This window comes from Mandrillus leucophaeus, unplaced genomic scaffold, assembly GCF_000951045.1.
Source record: "Mandrillus leucophaeus isolate KB7577 unplaced genomic scaffold, Mleu.le_1.0 Scaffold887, whole genome shotgun sequence".
NCBI lineage: Eukaryota > Metazoa > Chordata > Mammalia > Primates > Cercopithecidae > Mandrillus > Mandrillus leucophaeus.
Window position 1 is genome coordinate 230,631 of NW_012109663.1, and position 26,784 is coordinate 257,414.

Below are 26,784 nucleotides of genomic sequence, written 5' to 3' on the forward strand. Positions count from 1 at the left end.
CATTAGAGTGGGGAGGAACACTAAAGGCTCCCTTGCTTGGCATTTCTCCACTGTAGGGCTGTAGTCTCCCAGCAGGTGGTATTCAGACTTTGCTTCCCTCTCCCGGTGACAGGAAGCTCACCATCTTTGAGGGAACTTGTGCCAGTGTTGGTCAGAGACTCTCAACATTATGTCTTTGTATAACGTGAAATCTTCCTATTGGCTCTGGTTTTATCCCAGGAGCAAAGCAAAATACATCTAGTCATTCATCCACAAGAAGACCCTTTGAATATCTGAGAACAGCTGTCATGACCCTCCTCATCTTTGCTTCTCTAGGCTAAAATCTTATAACCTAGTGATATTGAAGGGGAAACCTCTCAGGATGCCATCGCTTCCCCTCAATTATTTTCTACCTCAGACCTAGGACCAGATTTCTATAGTTGATTATTTTGATGTTTTGCTGTGTTGTCGTAATGTTGCTATTACTGATATGATTAATGTTATGTAATCAGAAATGAACATCTTAACACTAATTACTCAGACAACAAGATGGAGGCATGGGGTAAGGATTAAGACTTGCTCCAGAGGAGACAGTCGTTTCTATATGGGTATTACTGAGCTGTTTGTGTAATTGGAAACTTCACAGATATAGAAGAAATACTGGAAATGTACTGTTATATGTCATTAGTGAAAGAGACTATTAGAGAATGAAGAAAAATATTTAAAGAAATATTGTGCAACCTCTCCAGTTAGGCACAATTTTCCTTTAAGTGTATGCACTATTTAACAATAAAGCCATGACGAATTTTGCCATGCCTGAAATGTGTCTACTAGTCAACTTAAGCCACCTCAAAGCTGGACACCCTTGCCTTGCTGTCATTTTGATACCAAACTAAATTTCAAATATCTGAGTAATGAAGGGGCTAGCCCTAATCCTGATGCTACCACGCCAGCTGGCACCGCCCCGGCTCTTGGAAAGGCATGAGGAAAATTTGGCTTCTTCTTTTTTCCACTGAGGATTTCTTTTCTCCAAATTTGACTTGGGAAACAGTCATTACAATGAATGTGCAGCTTTTTTTCCCCCTCATATGTTGCAGCAAAATTGTCCGTCGAGTTCTGAAGGAAATGATTGCTCACAATTATGACCGTTTCTCCAGGAGTGGATCTTCTTCTGCCTACACTGGCTACATAGAACGTATGTACACCAAAAAGAGGTTCTCCTTCTGTACCCCACAACTTAGCATTGCTGGAACTGCTATTAAATTACAGTTATTGTGTGTCATCAGGTAGTCCCCATTCGGCGTCTACTTACAGCCTAGACATTCTTTACTCGGGTTCTGGCATTCTAAGGAGAAGTAACCTGAACATCTTTCAGTACATTGGGAAGGCTGGTCTTCATGGTAGCCAGGTAACTTACTTCTCATGGATTTTGCTTAATGAAGTATGCAAGAAATCAGGGTGAGGTAAAATAAAACATATATACTGTGGGTAATGCTATAAAATGTATAAGTTAATGGTGGCTTCTGTCATATTTTGCCCAAGATTCCCTTATCTGTAAGAGGCTGTATGGTTTATAGTCACTCAGAGAAAGTTTCAAATATGAACTTGAAACCTAAGTAATTTGATCCATTAAACTTGCCAAATGTCCATTTGTCTTTTCAAAGGTGCACATATTCACAAAACTGAAATTGTACCAATATTTCTCACATAAATGTTTAAAAATAATATTTTATTTTTATTCACAGATATATTTCTTAGCCCACTCTCACCCCCAAGTATTTAATTCTAGAATAAATTTTCCTTTTCTGGGTGTTTCTATGAAGAGATTGATTCCCCATAATAAAACCTTTCATAATAGAATATGACGCTCTAAAGGGTCAATCTATATTTCTCCAACATTGCTAGGAGAGAAAGGAATAAAATGTAGGCATTCAACAGTTGGCTGACTTCCATCCCTTTAGTGTTAACCAAATTGAGGTGATGGTCTGTAAAGACTTCCTAATAATGACATGTACTTTCTTTTTAGTTTTTGTGTACATCAAATTATAACCTCATAAATACAGCCATTTAAGTTTTTAAAATAATCCAACGCTATAAAAACTTGAGTTTTTATCAATCTTATATTACTATACCTTTTGGTAGTACTGTAGTCAGAATACTACGCCCTTCTGTCCTGAGGAATCACCATCTGTTTTCTGATATGTACTTTGAAATGCAAAACACCCAGGAGTTAAAGGGCTGGGTATGGAGGACAGAAAATATGTAGGATTCCTATTTTTGGTGGAAATAAGGGTGTTAGTCCCCTCATGGTGTTTATCGACTTTTTTTTTTTTTGGCTAAGGAGAGAAGTTTGACAAGGAATGAGGTGAGTCATGGTTTAGAGAATACCATGTCCTCACATAGCAGCAGTCTTAATGATCTGCCAACACCTTTCCATCTCCTTTTAGATGCTCTGCGAGATAGCTGATGCATGGTATATGACAGTCCTGGAAAGACTAAGAGTTTCTAGGATGACATCATAAAATAGAAAGCTCATGGTCTTCGTAGTCAGACAGAGGGGTATGGGTCCTGCCTCTGACATATATTAGCTGAGTAAACTTGAGATTTTTTTTTTTTTGGCCTCATCTACAAAATGGGTAATATCATATGTACCTCAAAGAGTGGTTGTGAGGATTAAATAAAAAACTAACCCACCTTATATTCAGGCATAGAGGTTTTTGTCTGTTTTATTTTCTGTTTTTAGCTGTTGCAAATATTTAAGTTTTTGGCCCCTTGAGAAGTTCTAGCTGCAGCTCAGAAGCTTCACCATTATTTACAGAGCAGGCAGGGAGCTTGCATCATGAACAGTATATTGATTTTCTCCAGGTGGTTATTGAAGCCCAAGGACTGGAAGCCTTAATCGCAGCCACCCCTGACGAGGGGGAGGAGAACCTTGACTCCTATGCTGGCATGTCAGCCATCCTCTTTGATGTTCAGCTCAGACCTGTCACCTTTTTCAATGGATACAGTGATTTGATGTCCAAAATGCTGTCAGCATCTGGCGACCCTATCAGTGTGGTGAAAGGACTTATTCTGCTAATAGATCATTCTCAGGTAATTCATTCAGTCTGTGAGTATTTATTGAGTCCCTAAAATATGCTAGGCACGTTTTAAATATGCTTGGTTCTTGGAGGATACAAGACAAAATTGTGCCCATCTTGGAGCTCATATTCCAAGCACTTGGCCCTTGGTATTGTTGCCCTTTCTCCTTTACTACAGATATGTTATAATTTCATTTATTAGATGATTAATAAGTGCCTTTAATTTGAGGCAAAGAGAAAATGTTGATGCTCACAGAAACAAGAAAGGTTAGGACACAACAGAATAGAGCTACCATTGTCTTCTCACTTGGCTTTCTCAGGCATGAGAGCTTAGCTGATATTTATCCTGAAGGCAGAGGCTGAACTATGTGGCCTTATAAGTCACTGATGACATTCGTAATGACAGCGATGATGAAGATGCATACAGTGCATCATTTTGACCCTGCCAAATTAGTAGAGGCACAAGCAACCACGGCCATGAGCCACAGGCAAGAAATCATGAAGGCTCTTTGCCCAAAAGTCTCATGTATATAAAATCTTAGAAAAATATGTTCATTCTTAGAGTATAGGAGTACTTTCATTCTCTTGAGTCACATTCTTCAAACTGGTTTTCAATGTTTTGTGGCCCAAACTCTTATGATACTGTACCAAAAAATGACAATACAATCTTTGGTGCAGTAAGATTTAAGTGGCCAAGATACTGTGCGATGGAGATGGTCTGCCTAATTAGATTTTCTGAAAAACAGAAGAGGGTTAATCTGAATAACCTTTGAGTTTGAATGTTTGGTGCTTAAAATTTTTCTTCAATAGTTTGATTTATTTCCTGCTTCATTAAGCATAGCAACATAAACAATGAAATATTTGCTAAATAAGATCTTACAGGGAATCAAAGCGATCACTGTGTACTCTGATTCATACTTATTATATTGAGAATATATAAGGAGATTGAAATAATTTACAGATGATTGGATTGACTTGTAAAGTTTGCTTTATTGTTTTAATACATTAATGGATAATAGCCTACATTTGAATTTTGCCTCTGTTACCTTCTTGCTATGTGCTCTTGGGCAGTTACTTAATAGCCTTAAAACACAGTTTCATACTAGTAAAGTGAGGCACCTGGAACAGGTGGTCTGAAGATTTTATCAGCTTTGTTGTTTGCCAGATAATTTGAGGATTCTGAAATGTTAGATTCTGGTTAAGAAATCATAGATTTTAAGGGCTGGGAGACATCTTAGATATTAGATTGTATTAAAACTCCTCCAAAACCTCATTATTTGGGATTAAACAGTGTTAATTTTCTATCTTTCTTGTTCCTCATATCAGCTCAGGATAGCTGTATAGAACAAAAACAAAAAGCAATTTAGAGTGGCTTAACTAAATAGTTTGACTTTTATAGTGTAACAAACATTTGAAAGTAGGTGGTCCAGGGTTAATATGGAAAACTTAAGGTATCATCCGAATTCAAGCTGCCTTCCTTCAGCTCAGCCGTTCTTACTTGTGACTTTTGACCTCATGCTTGTCACCTTGTGATTATCAGATGACTGTTCCACTTCCAGAACCACTTCCTCATTCCAAGACGGAAGAAGGGAAGGATAAGAGGTCACAGAGTCTGACTCTTTTTCAAGAATTGTTTGGAATCCCTGTCTAGGATTTGGACCAAAACGGTGTTACATGGCTACCTCTAGCTGAGAGGGAAGCTTGTGAACATAGTTTTTCAATGGGTGTCTGAACAAAATTGTTTCTGTCAATGCAAATGTAGAAAGGACAAATGGCAGTGCCTCTTGTATCCCTTAATCCTCAAGTCACACATAAAAAAAAAACAGTTCTCAAATTATATCAGAATTTTACATTGCACAATTCCAGTTTTAATGAAAGAGTCGTCTAAAGGCAGTACAAGTACTGAAAAAGTAGTCCACGTTTTAAGACACAGAGGACAGCTCAACACCTCCTGTATGTGCTTAGCCATCCATAAACAATGCCTGAGAATTTGAATTGGGGTGTAAAACCACGAGGAGTAATCTAGACCTGGGTCAGCAAACTTGTTCTGTAAAGGGTAGAAGGTAAATATTTTAGGCTTTGCAGGCCACATGGTCTCTGTTGCAGCCACTCAGTTCTGTTACTGTAGAGTGAAGACAGCCATCAGCAATACATTAACAAATGAGTATGGCTGTGTTCCAGTAAAATTTTATGTATAAAAATAGCCAGTGGACCAGACTTGCCTGCTGGTCGTAGTTTGCCAATCCCTGATCTAGATTATGTTGTACAGTTTTTCTATTCACTAAGCTAGGGCAACTAAGGCAAGGCATATTCTATGAGAAAGATTGTCCCCTAGCTATTAAACATAGCCCAGTGTCTGTGTGTCAGGTTGGAGTATTTGGCAGATCTGAGGTTATTATACAAATTAAGCTGTCTGAGGCCCCCTGGCTCTGCAGAGCACTCCAGTAATGCCATCCTAGCTTCAGAGGCACATACCACTCTAGGTCAAGTGCTGACACTGAAGGAAATGTTGGCAGTGGGTAGCCCATCACAGCCACTAGGGCAGATGGAATTACTGTGTGCTTGCTCACACTTTCTCTCTTCAGCTAATTGGATTACTCTTCAGAGAAAGATGTCTGATAAAGTCAGTTTAATAAGGGGGATCCTCTTTAGCCAGTAAAGAACATATTTCCCTAAATGGAAGCAATGGGATGAGTTGTCAAAATCTCAGCATCTGAGCTATAAGAAACACTTACGGGACCAAGAGAATCAAAGCGGTCACATTAGCTACAAATACAAAGTTCTAATATCTTTTTCCTCTAGTTCATAGGAAAGAATCTAAATAGATATGCACTCTGGGCCTAATAAGGATATAAACCTATGCTCTCTCTCTCTCTCTCTCTCTTTTTTAAAATATTTCTTAGAACAGGCTTTCTTGTACACCAGAAGACAAAAGAGAGCTATGAGCTTGTGATAGCTACGAATATTAGTAGAAAAGTCTTCACACAGGCCAGGTGCAGTGGCTCACACCTGTAATCCCAGCACTTTGGGTGGCCAAGGCAGGTGGATTCCTTGAACTCAGAAGTTTGAGACCAGGCTGGGCAACATGGTGAAACCCTAGATCTACAAAAAATAAAATAAAAAAAAATTAGCTGGGCATAGTGGGGTATGCCTGTGGTCCCAGCTACTCAGGAGGCTGAAGTAGGGGTGAGCTGAGGCTGGTGTGGCCCATGATCACACCACTACACTCCAGCCTGTGTGATAGAACAAGACCCCATCTCAAAGAAAGAAAGAAATGTCTTCACCCTACAGACAGCTGGATCGTTTATTCTGGCTTGATGTGTAGCTGCTGAGACTGATTTTTCCTTTCAATCTTTAAGATATAATGCCTACCATGGAAGATTGGTATGAGGATTAAATGAGACATCAAAGCTTTATAGAGCTTTGGGCACACAGTAGGTACTGAAAACCTGTTAGTTCCACTTACTTTATACTGCTTAAAAATTAGCACCATGTGGCTTAGTCCCTTTCAAAAAGGAAAGAGTACTTTGTTTTTCTACAGGAGTCAGTGGTTTATCTTTATAAGAGGGTTCAAGAAAATTCCTCTTTGCACGTACACGCTCTTCTATTGACCCTTTGTGTAAAGAAGTGGACTTTTCCCAGAAATCCAAGGCACTCCTCATAACCCACCTTGCAATGGAAATGCTCTCACCCCACAAAAGGTGCATTGTCTAACAGCCATGAAATGGCCTTTTTGATGGCACTTGGTGTATTTTACCTTCCGTTTAATATATGGTTGGTGGGAAGGCCAAGGTCCACATCACAGGCCTCTGCTGGACTGGGTGGATGACCGAGATTATAATTTTCAAATTAGGAAGAGAGAAAAAGATGCAAAGAAAGGAATACTTCTGAGGCGAGGCACACCATAGCTTTCATTTGGGAACAATCATGTTTGCATACACATACAGAACTCTCATGTTTTGGTCCTGTAGTTCACAGGCATAGGTGAAAATGTGGACATGACTATTGTGGTTTCCTCAGGATAGTTTGCATCCATCACATTAGTTATAATGCCGGAGACAACCCCTTCATCCCATTCAGCCATATTTTGTTCTATACCAAATGTCTCTTTAAGTATCCTTAGGGCTGTCTCCTAATGTGTCCTGAGCATGGCACTGATAATCTCATACTTCCATCAAAGAGTGTCCTTCAGACTGAAAATAGCTTCATGCCACAACCCTACTTTTTTAGTACACCTGGTCGTAAACCAAGTCCTTTGCCTGGGATTTCCTGTCACCTTCTTTTGGAAAATGGAGAGAACTCAAGGAGATCAACACAATCCTTTCTAGAAAGTAAAATCATGGCAGTTATAGTTGGCAAATGCATGACTTGTTTGGTCTGAGTAGGGCAGTTACATAAAGAAGTTAGTCATCCTGCCGGTTGCCAGGAATTTAAGATCTTTGGAGGAATATCAAAATTAAGAATACTGAGTCTTTTTCTCAAAATCATTATCACTTTCAACACTGTCCCCAGGCAATCTGATTCCAATCCAGCTAAAAAGTTTTGTGCCAACATCACCTCAACTAACATACATGAAAAAAAAAATGCAAGACTTAAAGGCTAAATGCAGGCAAACATCACAAAACAATGGGTTTCAGACAACCACAGAATTGCTCAGGATGGACCATGTTTGTAAATAATTACTGTCCCTCTGAAAAATGCTACTGAGTTCTTGTTGAACTTGACCATTAACTCAATGTCATTTCAAATGTCAAACAGCAGCGTATTAAGGCTTAGTTAAATTGCTTTGCCTTCTTTTTCTAGTTGGATGTAAGCGGTTCCTGGAACTTGTATACAGTTGGCCTCTCTGTAACCGCTGGTTCCTCATCAAATTCAACCAACCCCAGATCAAAAATACTTGGGGAAAAAAAAAACCCGAACAATAAAATATAGCAAAATGACAGTAAATATTAATACAATTTTAAAAATACAGCATAACAGCAACATAGCATTTACATTGTATTAGTTATTATAAGTAATCTAGAGAAGATTTAAAGTGTGTGGGAGAATGGGTGTAGGTTACAGGCAAATATTATGCCTTTTTATATAAAGGACTTGAGCACCCTTGGATTTTATTATACTCAGTCTGGGCAAAGGTAGCCCTGTAACAAGTTCCTCTTGGAAACTAACGGACAAACACACTCCACCGGGAGTTTTAAAACTTGTCTGTTATTTTCTAGCAGGATGCAGTTGACTGTATTTGACACAGCACATAACTAGAGAAGTGCTGAGAGACCTCGAGAGATCACCTGATCCAAACCTCCTCCCCTTACTTCCCTGGACAAAAAGCCACAGCTAGATTTCTGATGGAGATGACGTCATTTTCCTTAGTTCAAAAGTTTCCAAATTTAGGTGGATCAGAATCATACAAGGACTTGTTAAAACATAGACTGCTAAACCCCATCCTCAGATTTTCTAATTTAATAAGTATGAAGGGGAGCTGATAATCTGTACTTCAAACCAGTTCCCAGGCAATGCTAATGCTGTTCCTCACAGAAACACACTTTGAGAACCATTGTTCCTTTCAAAGTGTAGCAATGATTGAAGGAAAACATCCTTCTTAATTGGCACTTCATTACTCTGGTGTTTTAATTTGCTAATTAATTCAGCAAATCAACAGAGTCTACTTCTGGTCATCAGGATTAGGACAGCATGTTTCCAAGCCTAGAGAAAGACTCCAACATCAACGCAATTCAAATGGAATTATCTACAGCAGGAGGTCAAATGTGCCATTGGAAAGGGGGTTAACTAAATTGTAATTATTATTTTTATAACTATTATTATGTTTTTTTTTTCTTCTAGGAACTTCAGTTACAATCTGGACTAAAAGCCAATATAGAGGTCCAGGGTGGTCTAGCTATTGATATTTCAGGTGCAATGGAGTTTAGCTTGTGGTATCGTGAGTCTAAAACCCGAGTGAAAAATAGGTCAGTGTTTATGCATTATACATTTATGAATTACATATAATACTATATGCAGAGAACTTCAGAAATATGTTTTGGGAATTAACCTTCTGACTTTTCAAAATCTATGCTTTCTATTTGTAATCATAAAATGATAGAGTTGGAACTGATCACAGGAAGTTATTCTGTCCATAGCTTCTTATGCGCAGGTCAGAACCTAACACTACTCAGCCAAGAATTTTCCTGCTTTTAAAGACATACATAGACAGGATGCCCTGTGAATCAGGTGGTTCATCTTCTTTTGGTGTTTCACCAAAAGAAGAAATTTTACTTTAAGGCAAACTTTCCTCTTTTGTTGTCTTCAATGGGGAAAAATAAAGAAGATAATTTCATCTGTGCAGAAACTAAGTATTAAACGTTAGGAGTCCTTAAGTCTTTTCATCAGCATTCCTTTTTCTAAATAAAATACTCTAAGCTCCTTTAATTTTTCTAATCTACCTGTGAGATTTAATGAAAGTGTTTTACTTTGAACATGAAACAATGTCTTTGAACTAGTGTGAAGATGAAAATTATTAGTATTCTATTTGTTACAGAATTTTTAAAAAGGAAATAGAAATGCAACTTATTTTTACTTTTTTAATATTTAAAAACACACTCGGGCAAAAGTGAGATACGTGATAAAATCAAATTTTTGATTCATTTTGAACTACAGATGAAGGAACTGAGAGCGATCAAACAGTAGCACATTTAATGTGAAGTATGACCCACAGTGTTACTAAAAGGAACCACAGAATGAAAAATGACACTGGTCATCAAAGGGTTCAGCAATATAACTTAGGGCTTCCCATATAATCAGTCATCTTTCACCTCTTTCCAAAGTACTTTCTAGACAGAAGATTTCCCAAATGAAATGGAATTGAATTCTTTGCAAAGAGAAATCAACAACAGCAACAACAACAAAAAGTAATTTGGATTTTTTTCTAAAGTACACAGTATCCTTAAGAATCTACCATTAGCCATAGTGTAACCAATCTGTCTTCCATTTCCACTTGTTCATTTTTAAAAATATATTTTAAGCCTTTGCTGAATATAGGACATCAGAAGGTACTCTAAGTGATTCAGGGATTAAAACAACCTGTGACCTACTTTTACACTGATCATAACAGCAGCAGGGGTTTTAATTTGCACAGCAAAAATTAATACCCCTGTCAAAAAATATGGGCATAGAACTCTGATTTAATTGTGAAAATAATTTATCGCAGTTTGATTTAAAGTCCACAATTCAATTAAAGTAGAGGTAAAACTTCTGTTGAAATTATTTATCCTTTTCATTGTTATCCAAGGCACACTCCCAGCCAGTGCAATCTGTTTATCCAGTTCTTAAAGGACCCACCATATTCGTTCCTCCTGGGACCTACTCACTGTACATGCCCCACTGTAAGAATGATTTTTTGTAACACAATATTTTTTTTCAAATATCTTGGCAACCAAGGGCTTACACCTCTAGAGATTCTTTGGTGAAGGTAATGAAATGGAATTAAAAAGCTGCCTAGAAGCCAACAGAGAGATAGTTAACAAAAACTGTAAATATCAATTGTCTTCTTGGTAAGTTTAGACTCCCTTTTAATATAACTTGAGTATTTCTGACCTCCTAAGAGGACTGGGTTCCAAGAATGTTTTCATTTTGGTCTTTGTTATGCCAATATAAAACAATGCAATATCTTATAGGCACTCCCCACACCTGCAACCGAAGGCAGGGGAGAGCTCAGGGGAAGGGCAAATCTTCTCTGCCCAGTATCTGAGACTCACCAGGCCCTGGTTACCAGCAGAACTCTGAGCACATCCAGGTCACTTCTGAATCCCTTAAGTGTCTTCTTCCAGTCACTGGCATCATAAGTTCAGATCCTGTAAAATTATAGCTGTTAGTCCAATTCCATTAAATATAATATGAACAGGTTTTTTCTTTTTTTCTCAAATATTTAGGGTGACTGTGGTAATAACCACTGACATCACAGTGGACTCCTCTTTTGTGAAAGCTGGCCTGGAAACCAGTACAGAAACAGAAGCAGGCCTGGAGTTCATCTCCACAGTGCAGTTTTCTCAGTACCCATTCTTAGTTTGCATGCAGATGGACAAGGATGAAGCTCCATTCAGGTAAGATGCAGCATTCAGGTAATGTTCCAGGACCATCACTAGTGCACCAGGAACTTGCCTTCAGTCTAGAACATTCAGTTTCAGAATTAAAAGGAAACAGTAGAAACCCAGTGAAAGATGAATTTTCTTTAAATAAGTAGAAGAATAATTGATAAGGCCAAAAAAAGTCAATTTCTGGGGTACCAAAAAAATCTAATGACTAGTTCATTTGATTCTGGAGATAGTATCATATTCTAATCTAGAAACAATTTATCAAGGAAAGAAAGGCCTATGATTTACCATAGGAGTTGCCACATAGTTTCATAAAAAAAATCAGATACACATTTACTTTCTGGTATCTTCACAATAAACTGCTGGACAGAAGATTTCAAATAAAACACCTGGCAATCCATTTACTGTCTTTAAGGGCAAAAATGAATTTGCAGTTATTAAGTATTCCATATAACAGCAACTTGACCCTGTTTAAGTTTTGGCTCAAGTTTCAGAGTTTGGGATTCTGAATTTTCTTAAATATTGCTTTTGGTAGATTTGTTAGTGTTTTAAAATACAAAGATATAATTTCCATGTAACTTTATGCTGTGTCATTTGAATTTTGTAACCATTATTTGTACCAGTACTATCACATAGAGCTAGAATGCTTTAGGTCTAGGTAGCACTGACCCTTTCATAGTAGTTGACCTACACTAACCATAAGGATCATTTGTATACTTAAAACAGCAAGCCACATCTTACATCATCTCCTTTGATAAGTAGGCCAAAATTGAGCACCTTCATTATTTTACTGACATTTCATGATTCATATTAAAAAATGCATCAATTATATAAATGTAAACATGAATAGGCTGCATTTTCACCGAATAAAAGATTGTGCATTATAGTTAAACTATTAAGCTGTCACTAACTTACATTAACTTACATCTAGAATAAACCTCCACAAATGCATTTAAAAAAGCCAACCTTCTAATGGTTGAAATGCAGTGACTACCAACCCACCCACATGGTTAATTGGTTTGGTTCTACATTTCCCTTGGGCCAGAGCTCTTGGAATGTTTCTCTGGCTGCATTCTCTGCTTAAATCCAGCGGGGGCTTGCCTGTTACTCAAAAGGAGAGTGCTCCCAAAGTGGGGCTTCTGGAATGAAGGGTGAGACACAGCGCAGCATGCAAAGCGTAACAGCATCACCAAAAAGCTGAAAGGAATTTAGTCTTTCATTCTAGAAAACTGTATGGCAGGACTCCCATATCCCAGGCATTTGAAGTGTTTCTGTTGGTATAAAAAGAAATGAGGCCGGGCGCGGTGGCTCACGCCTGTAATCCCAGCACTTTGGGAGGCCGACACGGGCGGATCAGGAGGTCAGGAGATCCAGACCATCCTGGCTAACACGGTAAAACCCCGTCTCTACTAAAAATACCAAAAAAAAAAAAGAAAAAATTACCTGGGCATGGTGGCGGGTGCCTGTAGTCCCAGCTACTCGGGAGGCTGAGGCAGGAGAATGGCGTGAACCCGAGAGGCAGAGCTTGCAGTGAGCCGAGATCGCGCCACTGCACTCCAGCCTGGGCGACAGAGTGAGACTCTGTCTCAAAAAAAAAAAAAAAAAAAAAGAGAGAGAGAGAAGAAAATCACCCATTCATGGAGTAGCCTTTGACACTCATATCCTTTCTCAAATTGCTTTGGAACAGAAACTTCAAGTATCATTCAGTAACTTGGCTGGAGAGGTGTAGGGTGACTTAACTGTGTGTGTAATTCTGTTATTGTTGCTGTTGTTGTACAGGCAATTCGAGAAAAAGTACGAAAGGCTGTCCACAGGCAGAGGTTATGTCTCTCAGAAAAGAAAAGAAAGCGTGTTAGCAGGATGTGAATTCCCGCTCCATCAGGAGAACTCCGAGATGTGCAAAGTGGTGTTTGCCCCTCAGCCGGATAGTACTTCCAGCGGATGGTTTTGAAACTGACGTGTGATATCTTACTTGAATTTGTCTCCCCGAAAGGGACACAATGTGACATGACTAAGTACTTGCTCTCTGAGAGCACAGCGTTTACATATTTACCTGTATTTAAGATTTTTGTAAAAAGCTACAAAAAACTGCAGTTTGATCAAATTTGGGTATATGCAGTATGCTACCCACAGTGTCATTTTGAATCATCATGTGACACTTTCAACAACATTCTTAGTTTTCTTGTACGTCTCTCAAATCCCATTTGGTACAGTGAGAACAGTTATTCTCTAAGAGGAAACTAGTGTTTGCTAAAAACAAAAACAAAAACAAAACCACACAAGGAGAACCTAATTTTGTTTCAACAATTTTTGATCAATGTATATGAAGCCCTTGATAAGACTTCCTTAAGCATGTCAGGAAAACCAAGCATGTTCCCTAATCAGGAAAAAAAAAAAGTTTTTTTTTTTCTTTTTTTTTTCTCTTTTTTGGATTTGGGGGCTCGGGGAGAAGGGACAAGACTTTTAAAAGACTTTTATTCACCAACTTCAAGAATTAATATTCATGTCTCTGTTATCGTTAGTTTTATTAAGCCTTAAGGTAGAAGGCACATAGAAATAATATGTCATCTTTCTGCTGACCATGTAGTGAGGTTGCTCCAAAGGCATTCAGATCTCTACCTCCAGCCCTGCAAAAATATTGGACTTAGGACAGAGGAATCAGAAAAATTAATTTCAGAAACTCCCCTTGATTTTTCTTTTGCTGTGTCTTTTTGAGACTGTATTGTGGTACACTGTCCTCTAAGGGACATCCTCATATATTAATCGTTTTATCTCAACTTTTTGGGGGTGAGAGCTCTAGTTCACTTAACTGTAATCTGCACAATAGCTAGGATGACTAAGGGAACATTGCTTCAAGAAATGGATTTCCAAAATATGAAATCAAGAAAACAAAGTCTTTATTTGCATGAATTAAAAGAGCCATGTTGAACATTCGCAAATATTTATTAATAAACAGATGTGGTGATAAACCCAAAACAAATGACAGGTGCTTATTTTCCACTAAACACACACACGTGAAATGAAAGTTTAGCTAGCCCACTATTTGTTGTAAATTGAAAACGAAGTGTGATAAAATAAATATATAGAAATAATATTGAATTCCTTTTGTCTTTCATTACTTCCAACACCATATTTCTCATTCCTGCCACTTTCTGAGCCCAGACACATACACAGCTAAGCCTCTGCAGCAATATAGGTCAGGCCAGGTTCTCTAGATGGGAGACCAGACCCATTTGAAAAATGAGCCACTGAAAATATCAGCAGTCAAAACCTCTTACGGACCTGTGAGCGTGAAAACATGCCATAACCCCAATTTTCATAAAGCTCTGGACCGACCCCTTTACTCTCATGTTACTATAAAGGAAGAAAGGAATCAGAAACTAAGGTGGTGGGTGGAACATGGTAGGTGGTAGCATCAGCCTTGGGGAAACCACTCTGTAAAGATGCTGACATCGCAGGGAAAGTGAGTTGGTCTAGGGTACTAAGCTGAATATGCTGTGGACTCAGGCGCTTCAGCCCTGTGAGGTTTAACAAAACACAGCCAGCTCTGCGAAATGTAATCATTTATCTAACAGTGACGACTGTGGTGCCCTGAATGTTAGTGTTTGGCCATTTCCCAACTGTTTACTGGGCTGCTGAGCCAAGTATCTGCCCACCCAGTGGAGAATGGACAATCTCGAGCAACTCTAACATGCTCCAAAGAAACAAGAAAGCAGCAGCATAGGACAAACAGTAACTCCTTTGTAGATAAACAAGATAGAAAATGAAGAGGGGTAGAGTGACAGTCCACATTTGAAAATAAGATAGTATCGGAACCAGAAAAATAACTTTAAACCTCATTTGCAGTCCTCTAGTTCTGACTACTTCTCCATTACAAATGTCAGCGTACAGACACATTTGTCTTCTGAAAAGACACCTATTTGGGAATTGTATAGCCCCCTAATGTGAATCTCCAGGCCTCTGTCCAGTCAGGTCTTTCCCGCAAGCCTTAAAGTTAGCCTGGCTTCTTTTCTTCTGTGAAGTGTTGCTGTCATTCCCTGGCTCATGTTGCAGTCCTGCCTGTGACAAGTCACACCCTGCTTCTCTGAACTGACCACCTTCAAGTAAGTGTTAAAGCTAACACTTCCTGAGTGCCTATTATATGCAAGGTATTTTAAAGCATTTTCCATATATTAATTTAATCTTCACAAAAGCTATATTTAACAGGTAGCATTATTTCCACATTATAGATCAGCACTAAGAGAAATATAATATGAATCACATAAGTAATTTGGAATTTCTAGTAGCCACTTTAAAAATGTAAACCAAAATAGGTGAAATAAACTGTAATAATATATTTTATTTAACCCAAAATATCCAAAGTATTATCGTATCAATATGTAAGTAATATAAAAATTATTAATGGGAAGCTTTACTTTTCGGGGGAAGATTAGATCTTCAAAATGTGGTATATATCTTGTATACAAAGCACATCTCAATTTGGATGAGACACATTTCAAGTGTTCAGTGGATGCATGTGGCTAGAAGCTGCTGTGTTGAATAATACAATATTGGGCACACAAGACATTTAATTTGCCCCACAGAAGACACTTTCTGACTTAGAAAGTGAAAGAACCAGGACTTAAATATAAGTAGTTTCACCTCAGAACCTGCTCTCTGAACCCACTATAGGATGTTTCCCACATGCTTTCGGTTTTAAAGATTTGCTGCTAAACGAATACAGACAGTAGTTTATGAAAATGACAAACATGTGACAGCAGCTATAAAGCTAAGAGTTGTTGCCCCCTCCCTTTTCTTTTTTGAGACGGAGTCACGCTCTGTCACCCAGGCTGGAGTACAGTGGCGTGATCTTGGCTCACTGCAATCTCTTCCTCCCAGGTTCAAGCCATTCTCCTGCCTCAGCCTCCCAAGTAGCTGGGACTACAGGTACCCGCCACCACGCCCAGCTAATTTTTTGTATTTTTAGTAGAGACGGGGTCTCATCGCGTTAGACAGGATAGTGTCAATCTCCTGACCTTGTGATCCACCCGCCTCAGCCTCCCGAAGTGCTGGGATTATAGGTGTGAGTCACCATGCTTGACAGAGTTGTTGCCCTTTCTCTGTGGTTGTTCAGTCTCCTCCTCTGATGGAATCAGAAGTCCACCATAATCAACTGTAGAATGTTTCCATCATTCCAAAAAGAAACCTGTACCCTTTAGCTACCACCTCCAATGTACCTATCTCCCAGCCCTACAAAATCACTAGCCTACTTTCTGTGTCTGTAGATTCATTCTGGACAATTCATATAAATGCAATCATATATACTATGTAGCCTTTTGTGATTGACTTCTTTCACTTAGCATTGTGTTTCAAGTTTCTTACACATTGTAGCATGTATTAGCACTTTATTCTTTTTTATGGTCAAATAATATTTCACTATACAGTCATGCCATGTGTTTATCCATTCATTAGTTAATGGACATTCAGTTTGTTTCCAGCTTCTGGATATTACGAATAATTCTGCTATGAACATTTGTGTACAAACTTTTTGGTGGGCGTATATTTACATTTCCGTGAACTTAGCAGTAGAATTGGTGAGTCAAATGGTAATACTATATTTAACTTTTTGAGAACTGCCAGAATTTTCTCCAATGTGACTGAACCATTTTACATTCCCACCAGCAGTGTTTAAGGGTTCTGATATTTCCACATTCTCACCAACACTTATTAATATCCTTCTTTTTGATTATAGTCATCTTAGTGGGTGTGAAGTTATCACTGTATTTTGAATAAATAAAAAAAAGTATTTGGCTTGAATAAACAAAAAAAATTATTTGGCGGCCCACACCTGTAATCCCAGCACTTTGGGAGGCCAAGGTGGGATGATGGCTTGAGGCCAGGAGTTTGAGACCAGCCTGAGCAACATAGGAAGAACCTCATCTCTACAAAAAAATAAAAATAAAAAAATTAGCTGGGCTTGGTGGCACATGTCTGTAGCCCCAGCTACTTGAAGGCTGAGGTGGGAGGATTACGTGAGCACAGGATGTTGAGGCTGCAGTGAGTCATGATGGTGCCAATGCACTCTAGCCTGAATGACAGAGCAAGACTCTGTCTCAAGAAAAAAAAAAAAAATGATTCAAGTCCTTGCCCTTTTTAAAATTGAATGTTTTACCTTTTATTATTGAATTGTAAGAATTATTTATATATTTTCAGTATAAGTCCCTTATCACATACATAATTTGCAAAAATCTTCTCTTGTTCTGTTGGTGTCTTCACTTCCTTGATAATGGCCTTAGAAGTGCAAGAGTTTGTAATTTTGGTGAGATACAATTTATCTATACTTTTTCTTTTTTGTTTGTTTGTTCTTTTGGTGTAATATCTAAGAAACCATTGCCAAATCCAAAGTCACAAAGATTTAACCCTATGTTTTCTTGTAAGGACTTCATATTTTAGCTCTTAAATTAGTCCATTATGGTTAATTTTTTATATAATATGAAGTAGAGGGTTAAAATTTATTCCTTTGTGTATGGATTTCCAGTTGTCCCATCATTGACTGTTGAAAAACAACTCTGTCCTCATTGAATTATTTTGGCATCCACAAACATGAAGGTTCATTTCTGGATTGTTAGTTTTATTCCATTAATCTCTATGTTGATCTTTATGCCAGTACCACACTGCCTTGATTACTGGTGCTTTGTAGTAAGTTTTGTACTTGTGAAGTGTGAATCACATATTTTGTTCTTTTTAAAGATTGTTTTGGCAATTCTGAGTGCCTTAAGTTTTCATATGAATTTTAGGATTAGCCTGTCAATTTCCACAAAGCCAGCTTGGATTCAAATGGAGATTGTGTTGAACCTGTGCATCAAAAATTAATTATATTGTCTCCGGGTCCATGAACATGAAACATCTTTTCATTTATGCACATCTTGAATTTCTTTCAACAGTGCTCTGTAATTTTCAGAGTATAAGCTTTACACTTTTTTGTTAAATTTATTTCAAATGTTTTATTCTTTTTGATGCTATTCTGAATATATTTGTTTTGTTTCATTTTTTGATTGCTCATTGCAAGTATATAAAAATATAGTTTATTTTTGTATAATATATTGCTCACGTAAAAAGTAAATTATGTTGCAACACTGCTGACCTCATTTATCCATTCTATATCTTTTGGTAATAGATTCTTTAGAATTTTCTATGTAATGAATAATGTCATTTTTGAATGGACATAGTTTTACTTCTTTCTTTCCCATCTGAATGTTTTTATTTTTTTATTTTCTTGGCTAATTGCCCTGGCAAGAACCTTCAGCACAATCTTGAATAGAAGTGGTGAGAGTAGACATACCAAAGATGATAATGCTGGTAAAAAAGTGGTGGTGTTGACAACAGTGACAGACACTAATAACCACGGGATGTGAAAGGAAGGCCCAAATCATTTGGCAGTAGCTCTGGTTCTATTTTCACTAAGTAATATACAGTTGTTCCTTGATATCTGTGGGGGATTGGTTCCAGGACCCCTGGGGATACTAAAATCTGTAGATGCTCAATCCCTTACATAAAATGGCATAGTATTTGCATATAACCTACACCTGTGCTTGCTTATGCTTTAAAGCATCTCTAGATTACTTATAATACCTAATACAATATCTAAACATCACTTCATTCACATGGCTTCAACTTAGTAGTCAATGTGGGGCAAATTCAAGTTTTGCTTTTTGAAACTTCATGAATTTTTTTTCCCGTATATGTTTGATTTTCAGTTAGTTGAATCTATCCATAGATGGAGAATTTACGAATGTGAAGTATTGTAAGTTCTGCTGTGCTTGAAAATTCATAAAAGCTCATTTGAATGTTTAAAACACTTTCAAGATAGTCTAGATGCCCGACTGCACAGAGAAGAGATACACAACTTGAGGCGCCTGTCCCAGCACTAAGAATATGTTTGAGATTCAGACTGGTCGAAGCTCCAGTGTTCCTTGTCAACTGAGTCCTCTCCCAGAAGGAAGTGTGGAGACAAAGGGAATAGGACAGGGAGGCCTGGCTTAGAAATCCAGTTCCACTACCTGCTGGATCTTGGGCATGTGACTCAACCTATCTGCCATTTCCAAATAGGTATTATAATCTCTATTTCACTGTGTTGTTTTAAGGATTCGTGGAGATTATGCATGTGAAGCATACTGCCCAGCACATACTTGGTAGCATTTGGTTAATATTTTTAATTTTGGAGATGTAGTGAGCAATATCTTATAACTGATTAGTTTTAATAAAAAGGAGTTTGTTTGCACTTTATTTCTACCTCCTCCTTACAGGTAGTTGGAGAGCATAGTAGTCATTTCTCTCTAACTCTCCAGAATCGGTGCAGAATGGCATGAAAATCTTTCCCATGCAGCTTCCAGGAAGGTGGGAGGCAGGGGATTGCAGCAGTGAGGAGATTTGGAGTAAGATACTCCTGCATACGTGAAATCTCACCTCTTGTTCTTACTGCTGCTAGATAAACCTTCAAACCTCTCAGCTTCCACATTGGGAATATGAGCAGTACCTCATAGGCTGTTGTGAGGATGAAGTAAGGTAATAAGCAAGTTCCTGGTACATAACAAGCATTTAATAAGTACTCATTAATATTAACTTTTCATGTGCAGTCTTATACAATTTCTAAGCAAAGCAACATTTTATGTTCTGACTCAATGGAGTGAATCTATTTGCTGGACTTTCATCCATGAACATCATGAGTTTTGGAATGGCAACCAGTTTTGTTTGTTTCCTTCTCATGAAAACACTACTTTCACATTATAAAAAAATTATTCTTCCATTTTCTAAAAACATGACTTTCATCCATTTCTCTGCATACCTAAATTGACCTCAGATTTCACTGATCCTTTCTTTACCTTTTTTTTTTTTTTTGCTTTTGTCCTTTGTAAATATGATAATTACCAAGAGGAAAGAATAAGTCTTTTCACTAGGGGGCATGGAATGAATCTAAAATTCATCCACCAAATAAGAAAGTTCTAGTATAAAGTTTTTGGAGAAAATCTTAAAAGAATTCTACATCATAAGTAAAATGTATAGGATTTTTGAGAGGAAAGAAAATACCAGAAGATATCACTCCAGCTCAGTCATTCTTCTTTAAGACTTGAGCTGAATGTCATATCTATGTTTAAACTTCGACCTATTCTCAGTCTTCATCTTCCTTAACATCAGTTTCTCCTTCCATGTCAGGGCCCCTGTAAGAAATAAAGTTATTGCATGAAACTGAAACTGGGTAATTTGAGGAGAGCTCAATAAACTCCATAAAGATGTGGGCAGGATATAGAAAAGCCACAAGGGATGATGTAGCTCCTTGAGGCTCCTAACAACAGGGATCCCGAAAAGTCAACAGAGGGAGTGGTTATTGGCACCCATGGGATATAAACTGTGTGGAGCTGTGGCCTTGGATAGAGGAATGCATCTACCCTCACTATCTCCACTGGGTGGAAACTGGGGAAACTCTGTTTTCACTTTCATCTCTCTGTCTTCTGTTGATGGTACACCTTAGCTGAACCAGCCAGGAGCCAGAGGGCAATAGTGCCCTATTAATCCAAACTATATACAAAGCAGGTAGAAATAGTCAAGAGCAGGGTGGAGGGAAAAATGAAATAAATCCAGCCAAGCTTATATGATGAGTCCTTCTCTACAACTTGTTAATTTATTTAATCATTTGTCTTATGCAATATGGAACATCTGTTAGAATCAAGAAACGTGCTAGATTTTTTTTTTAAAAAAGGCAAGATATGCTGCTTTTATCTCAAGAAACTCAGTGAAGTGAGGGAAGCAATACAACTAAAAATAATTTAGTTCAATAAAACAAGTGTAGAAGAAACATAGTCAAAATCCTAATGGAGCATAAAGAGAAAAAAGATAAAGAAAACATCATTGAGGAGGTGATATTTGAATTAGGCTACATGGTTCCTTTACCTCAACCCCAGCTGCTACTTAACCAACTGCTATTTTACTTTAACTGTTTATCAGCTGCCATTACTGTCCATGATATCTAAGACCCCAGCATAGAGTCAGGTCTGTTGGTCTTCAGCTTGAGTGGTCAGAGAAATAATCTGCAGTCTCACAGAGCCTGCTGTAAAAATTGCAATTATATTTGATGAGAGTAGAAAAGAAGATGAATATTTAGATTGATAAAAATTCCACTGATGGAGTTATATTAGCTAATCATTTGCCTCCTATCTTGGGATTATAGTTAGTCTAGAATGATGTTAGTAATCCTTTGCTACCTTCCTATTCATAAAAGCTTAATTTATTCATAGTTAACTGGAACATGATGTAAATCTGTAAACTATTTTCACCCTTCTATTTTTAATAGAAAGATTCCTGCCATAATCTTCTAGGATTACATGTAAAAGTGTGGACATTCTCTTTCCAGAATAGGCTTTAGTTATAAACTAACTGATTTCCTTTGTTAGTGAAAATGAGTCAATGCTATTTGGTTTAGGGGTACCTATCTTTTTAAGACACTTCTCCCACTCAATTTGCCTGAAGATTAACCATGTAAACAGTCATGGAGTAAAATTTCAGGGTACAATGAATCTTTCAAATTGCCAAGATACACAGAGATGCTTAAAGGTAGAGACACTCTCATATATTCCTCAAATGGTGAAACCTTGTCTCTTCTCAAAATACAAAAACTTGCAGGGTGGTGGGTGCCTGTAATCCCAGCTACTTGGGAGGCTGAGACAAGAGAATCACTTGAACCCAGGAGGTGGAGGTTGCCGTGAGCCAAGATCATGCCACTGCACTCCACCACACTCCAGCCTGAGTGAGACTAAAAAAAAAAAAAAAAAAAAAAAAAAAGAAGCAGACGTTCACTCTTTAATGAGATCTGAAAGAGTTATGGTACATACAAAGCACTTGGTAGATGAGCAGACAATTCCCAATAATTAACATTACTTAACATGCCTAAACAAAGTTTTCTCTACCTTTATTATTTAGCAAACATTTTATATTACACTTGTTAAGTGTCATGTACTGCTCTAGGCCCTTTACAGGCATTAAATCAATTCTTTCTCATAACAACCCTACCAAGTAGGAACTATTATTATACACTTGATTTGTTTAGGAAGAATCAAAACACAGAGCGATTCAGTGACTTGTCCAATGTCTCACGGCTGGTGAAAGGCAGAGTCTGGATTTAACTCTGAAAGATTTAACTCTAGAGGAGTCTGCTACCTATGGCAAGATCCAGTCTGAGCTCCTAAGACTAGAATTCGATTCTCTCCTCACACTCAAGTTCCACACTTCATTCCCATCTCCTATGCATGACTCTTCATGAATATCACCTTTCCTGCCCTTGAAATATGCACTGTCCCAAACAGACCTTACCCTTAGCTGTTTGTTTCTCTGCTCTTGCCTTCCCCCTTCCCTTCTGCCCAAACAAATCTTACCTAGCCCAGCTCCTATTACATTTCCTGCACATAGAATCTGCCAGCTATGGAGACACCTGCTTCCCATGTATGCTTATTAAATATACAACCCAACTGGAAATTGACCAAACCAACTTGGGTGACTGCCTTTCTCTGTTGCCTATGTCATTATTTTTTAGAAGTTTTACTTTAAGATTACTTATGTAAATATCTTTCTAAATGAAGTGTGAGCTTCTCAAACTCAGCGCCATGTATATATCCTCAGTATCCTCCATGCAGTGTATAGTCTGTGTTCAATGACCACTGAGCTATTCCCTATGGATGCTAAGGGCATCCATAACTTAAACTCTTCTTCAAGATGGCCAAGGTGCCATTTGAAGTGGGCAGATTTGTTAGAGCCTCCGTAGCAAATCAATTTACTCTCCCCTCATGCCCTGGTACTCTGACACTTCCCTCAAAAGAAAAAAAAAAGATAAAGGGTCAAAAAATAAAGGCTAGATTAATTGTACCAATATGGAAGGAAAACAGTATTTCTTAAGATTTTTTTATGAAATGTTCACAAAAACCTTGAGACAGGCATTTATTGTCCCCATTGTTAAAAGTCACTGAAGAAAATGAGAATTGGAGAGAAAATATCTCACTGGGGACTAGTACACTAATATAATGGGTCAAGAGCAGAGCTTTCTACTCAAGAATATCCGTCTTGCTGCCGTCCAGGAAGGTGACCAAACTGTGTTGCCAGGGCACGGTGTTCCAGAGCAGCGGTTCCCAAATTTGCATGAGAACGACCTGGAGGGCTTGTTAAAATATAGATTGCAGCTTCTCACCACTCCCTGTCCATTTCTGATTTAACAGGTGTAAGATGGTCTAAGGATTTGCATTGAAAACAGGTGAAGTTTCCCATGCTGTTGATATGGAGACCACACTTTGAGAGCCCTGTTCTAGAGAAACTTGAGCCAGGAATGAAGAAAGACAATGACAATCATAAGACCACATAAGATCATTAGTCCATTACTCTTTCCTGATGTCTGTAAAGTAGCAAGTGAGAGAGATGTCAAAGTAAAAGTTTATATAATACTTTCTGCAATGAAATATGCAATGAAATATGTATTTCTGCAAATCACAAGGAGCTGCTCATTCTTCCACCTTCAAGATAATTTGAAATAAGTGAAGTGCTAAAATATGAGGTTTCTAAATGGAGCGTTTGCAAGGCAGCTCTCGTTAGAATAGAATACTTTGAAGGAACTGGTGACTCAGGTGTGTGTGGGGATGGTGGAATTGGGAGATGGAGGGAGGAAGATGTCTCAAAATCTCATGTGTCAAAATTTCTAAGAATGCTCATGCCCTTTTGTTTAGTAATTCTAATTAGAGGACTTTACCTCATGAAAATAATCAGAGATGCTTACAAAGATTTAGGTTCAAAAATATTTATTGCAGCATCATTTTCATAGCTCCAAACTATAAATACTTTAAAATATGAGATTGATTAAACATATTATAATACAGCCATATGAGAAAAAAGATACAGCAGTTAAAAATCATTCCTCCAAGAATATTGGAAGATAAAGAGGTAGAATATTGGTGTAAGGAAAATGGATGTGCTGTGGTCAATAATAGGCTGAGGCGGACATCCAGTCCAGCATGACTCGGCGAGTTTGGAGCAGAGGTGCACATCTCTGCTCATTGTGTAACCGTGCCACATGAGGCGCATTAGGTGATCACTCACTGAGTTCCTGCTTGGCTTGGAGCCACTATTGTTTGTAAAAGATATAATTATCCTGCTAACACTGTACATATGGCTCGTGCCTGGACTCACTTGTGCCCAGAGAGAGTAAAGCCATGTCTATGTTGCCTTGAGTGTTTTTCCAGCTACCCGCACTCGCCCACCGACTCCCCTTGAATCTCAGTTAGAACCCAACAATTGGTAAATGAAGAGGTACAATATTATGAAGTGAAAAAAAGTAGACAACAAAATAGCATGTAAAGTATCAAATACACTTATAAATAGTTATTTTCTAAAGACAATTTGTGCAGTGGGTCTCCAAGCAAAAATTTTTCCCCCTGCTTTCTAATTTTTAAAAATATTGTAATTAATTTTTTTAATGAATATGCATTATATTTATAAATACAATGCATACAAGGAATCCCAAAAAATGATTGAGTATTTTTAAGTATGCTGTATAACAGTGAATTTGAAGTTTTCAGAAGTGCTATAATGCAGAGGTATATCATAGCAGTTAATGTTTCTTGAATGCTAACTATAAGCTGGGAGTGATACATATTATTTCATAATTTTCTCATTATAATAATACATATGTCATAAATATAATATGTTATATTGCAATACTGTTAAATATATTGTGTTTGTGTATATTATATACATACACACACAAACGATAGTATTTTATATACTGTTAATAATAGTGCTATTACTAAACTTATTTCACACAGATGATACTGATCTAAGAACTGACTTTAGAATTCCTTTTTAAAAAATAGCTGTTTAAAAACACCCCTTAATGAGTATGGTGCTTTTAAAACATGTCCCCCTGTTCTTCAGCACTCTACCCATTGAGAGGTAGAATTTATGTTCTTGTCCATTGAATCTGGGTTCTGTGATTTCTTGTCAAATAGATGATGAAAGTGCTGCTGTCAGTTTCTGAAATAGGTCTTAAGAAACTGGCACTGTCTGCCTCCTGTCTCTGAGGATACTTACTGTTGAAACCCAGTCACCACATTTTGAGGAAGCCCAAGCAGAAAGACGCCCAAATGAAGAGGAATCAAGACCCTTTTCTTTTGGGCCTAACTAAGCTTCCAGCTGACAGCTAGCATCAACTTGCCAGTCATGTGAGTATGCCATCTTGGAAGTGGATTCTCCTATTCCTAGACTGATACTATGTGAATCACAGCCAAACCTGCCATGCTGAGCCCTGCCTGAATTGCAGATTCATGAGCTAAACGAAGAATTTTTGTTGTTTTTAGCCACTAAGTTTTGAGGTAGATTGTTTCTCAGTAATACATTACTAGAACAATGGGCATGCTTGTTTATGAAAGTAAGATCTTCTGGATATAGTGTAGTGGGTCTGCATCAGTAGGGATCATTAGATAGGTAAATTGCTTTATACAAGAAATTACAGAAACGTGGAGGATTGGAAGTCAGAAACCTAGGGAGCAGGGGAAGTGGAGGATGGAGGAAAGAGAGGGCTCTAGCAATTAGGAGAGTATCTGGAGCACAAATAAGCTCAACGACCAGTGAAAATGACATTTTGCCAGAGATGGCATGAGGCTATTTAAGAATAGGAATGCCAGTGGTTCAGGTTTAAGGTGTATGCTAATGCAGCTGCCTGCCATATGATGAACTACCTGCTAATCTCCATCGAGTTACAGTAAACCTTCAGCCAAATCCTGGCACACATACAGTCCCTGTTTCTGAAATACTCAGGATTGGGTGAGCATGCTGCAATGAAGGCTGGCAGGGCAATGCAATGCAGAGAGAAATGGCGCATACTTGGTGCAAAGTGGAGACTGTAGTTTGAGAATTCATTAGAAACAAGACCCGGAAGCCAGAGGTGACTCAGAAGTGACATATAAGATCTGAAACTGCCCTTAATTTCCTTTCTTGCTTTATATTCCCCAACCACTAGACAGATGTGAGGAATCCTGGATGTCTGTCTTTGTGGAATATGGGTTTAAGCGTTTTGGGGCCTTAATCTTAAGGTTTATAGTGATCTTACCTGACTAGTGGATTATTTAAGGGACATATTATAGCATTAATCTTCATTGTGCAGTAGATTTCCAAAATGTATATCTCTGATATGTAGTTTCTGAGAGGGATGGTCACATTACTTTCTGGGGCCCCAGTGTGGACTCTCAGGCACACACGTTGTCTGTGTTCCTCTTTGGTGTCAGTGGAGTGTCAGCACCTTGGTAGGTGTTCCTCACAATGCTACTTAATGAGCTGAGATCAGACTCCTTAGGTTGGCCAAAATACTCTGGGTGCAGGAAGTAAAATACTCTGGGTACAGGCAAAAATCAGTACCAGACTTCTGACAGCCAGAGCTGTAAGATCATAAATTTATGTTGTCTTAAGCCACTAAATTTGTGGTCATTTGTTACCACAGCAATAGAAAATGAATAGTACCTGGATGTGAAATACTAATAGAGTATTTTAATTAAATGAAAGATTTAAAGTAGAAGAAAATAAAACTATCCAAAGCTTGTTTTTTGAGTTAAAATAAAGACAGACAATGCGTG

General features: G+C 38.0%; 1 protein-coding gene across 2 annotated transcripts in view; it reads left to right on the top strand.

Annotated features, from left to right (window-relative positions):
• MTTP (microsomal triglyceride transfer protein) overlaps nt 1–14,236 on the top strand; it is a 58,524-nt gene extending 44,288 nt beyond the window's left edge. For both annotated transcript variants that reach the window (XM_011969357.1, XM_011969358.1), the window contains 6 exons: nt 1,077–1,174; nt 1,266–1,387; nt 2,845–3,072; nt 8,901–9,025; nt 10,985–11,155; nt 12,926–14,236. In XM_011969357.1, the coding sequence (XP_011824747.1) occupies nt 1,077–1,174; nt 1,266–1,387; nt 2,845–3,072; nt 8,901–9,025; nt 10,985–11,155; nt 12,926–13,097 (916 nt within the window). In that variant the 3' untranslated portion in view covers nt 13,098–14,236. The remainder of the gene's footprint in view (nt 1–1,076; nt 1,175–1,265; nt 1,388–2,844; nt 3,073–8,900; nt 9,026–10,984; nt 11,156–12,925) is intronic.
• The last annotated feature ends 12,548 nt before the right edge of the window (nt 14,237–26,784 follow it).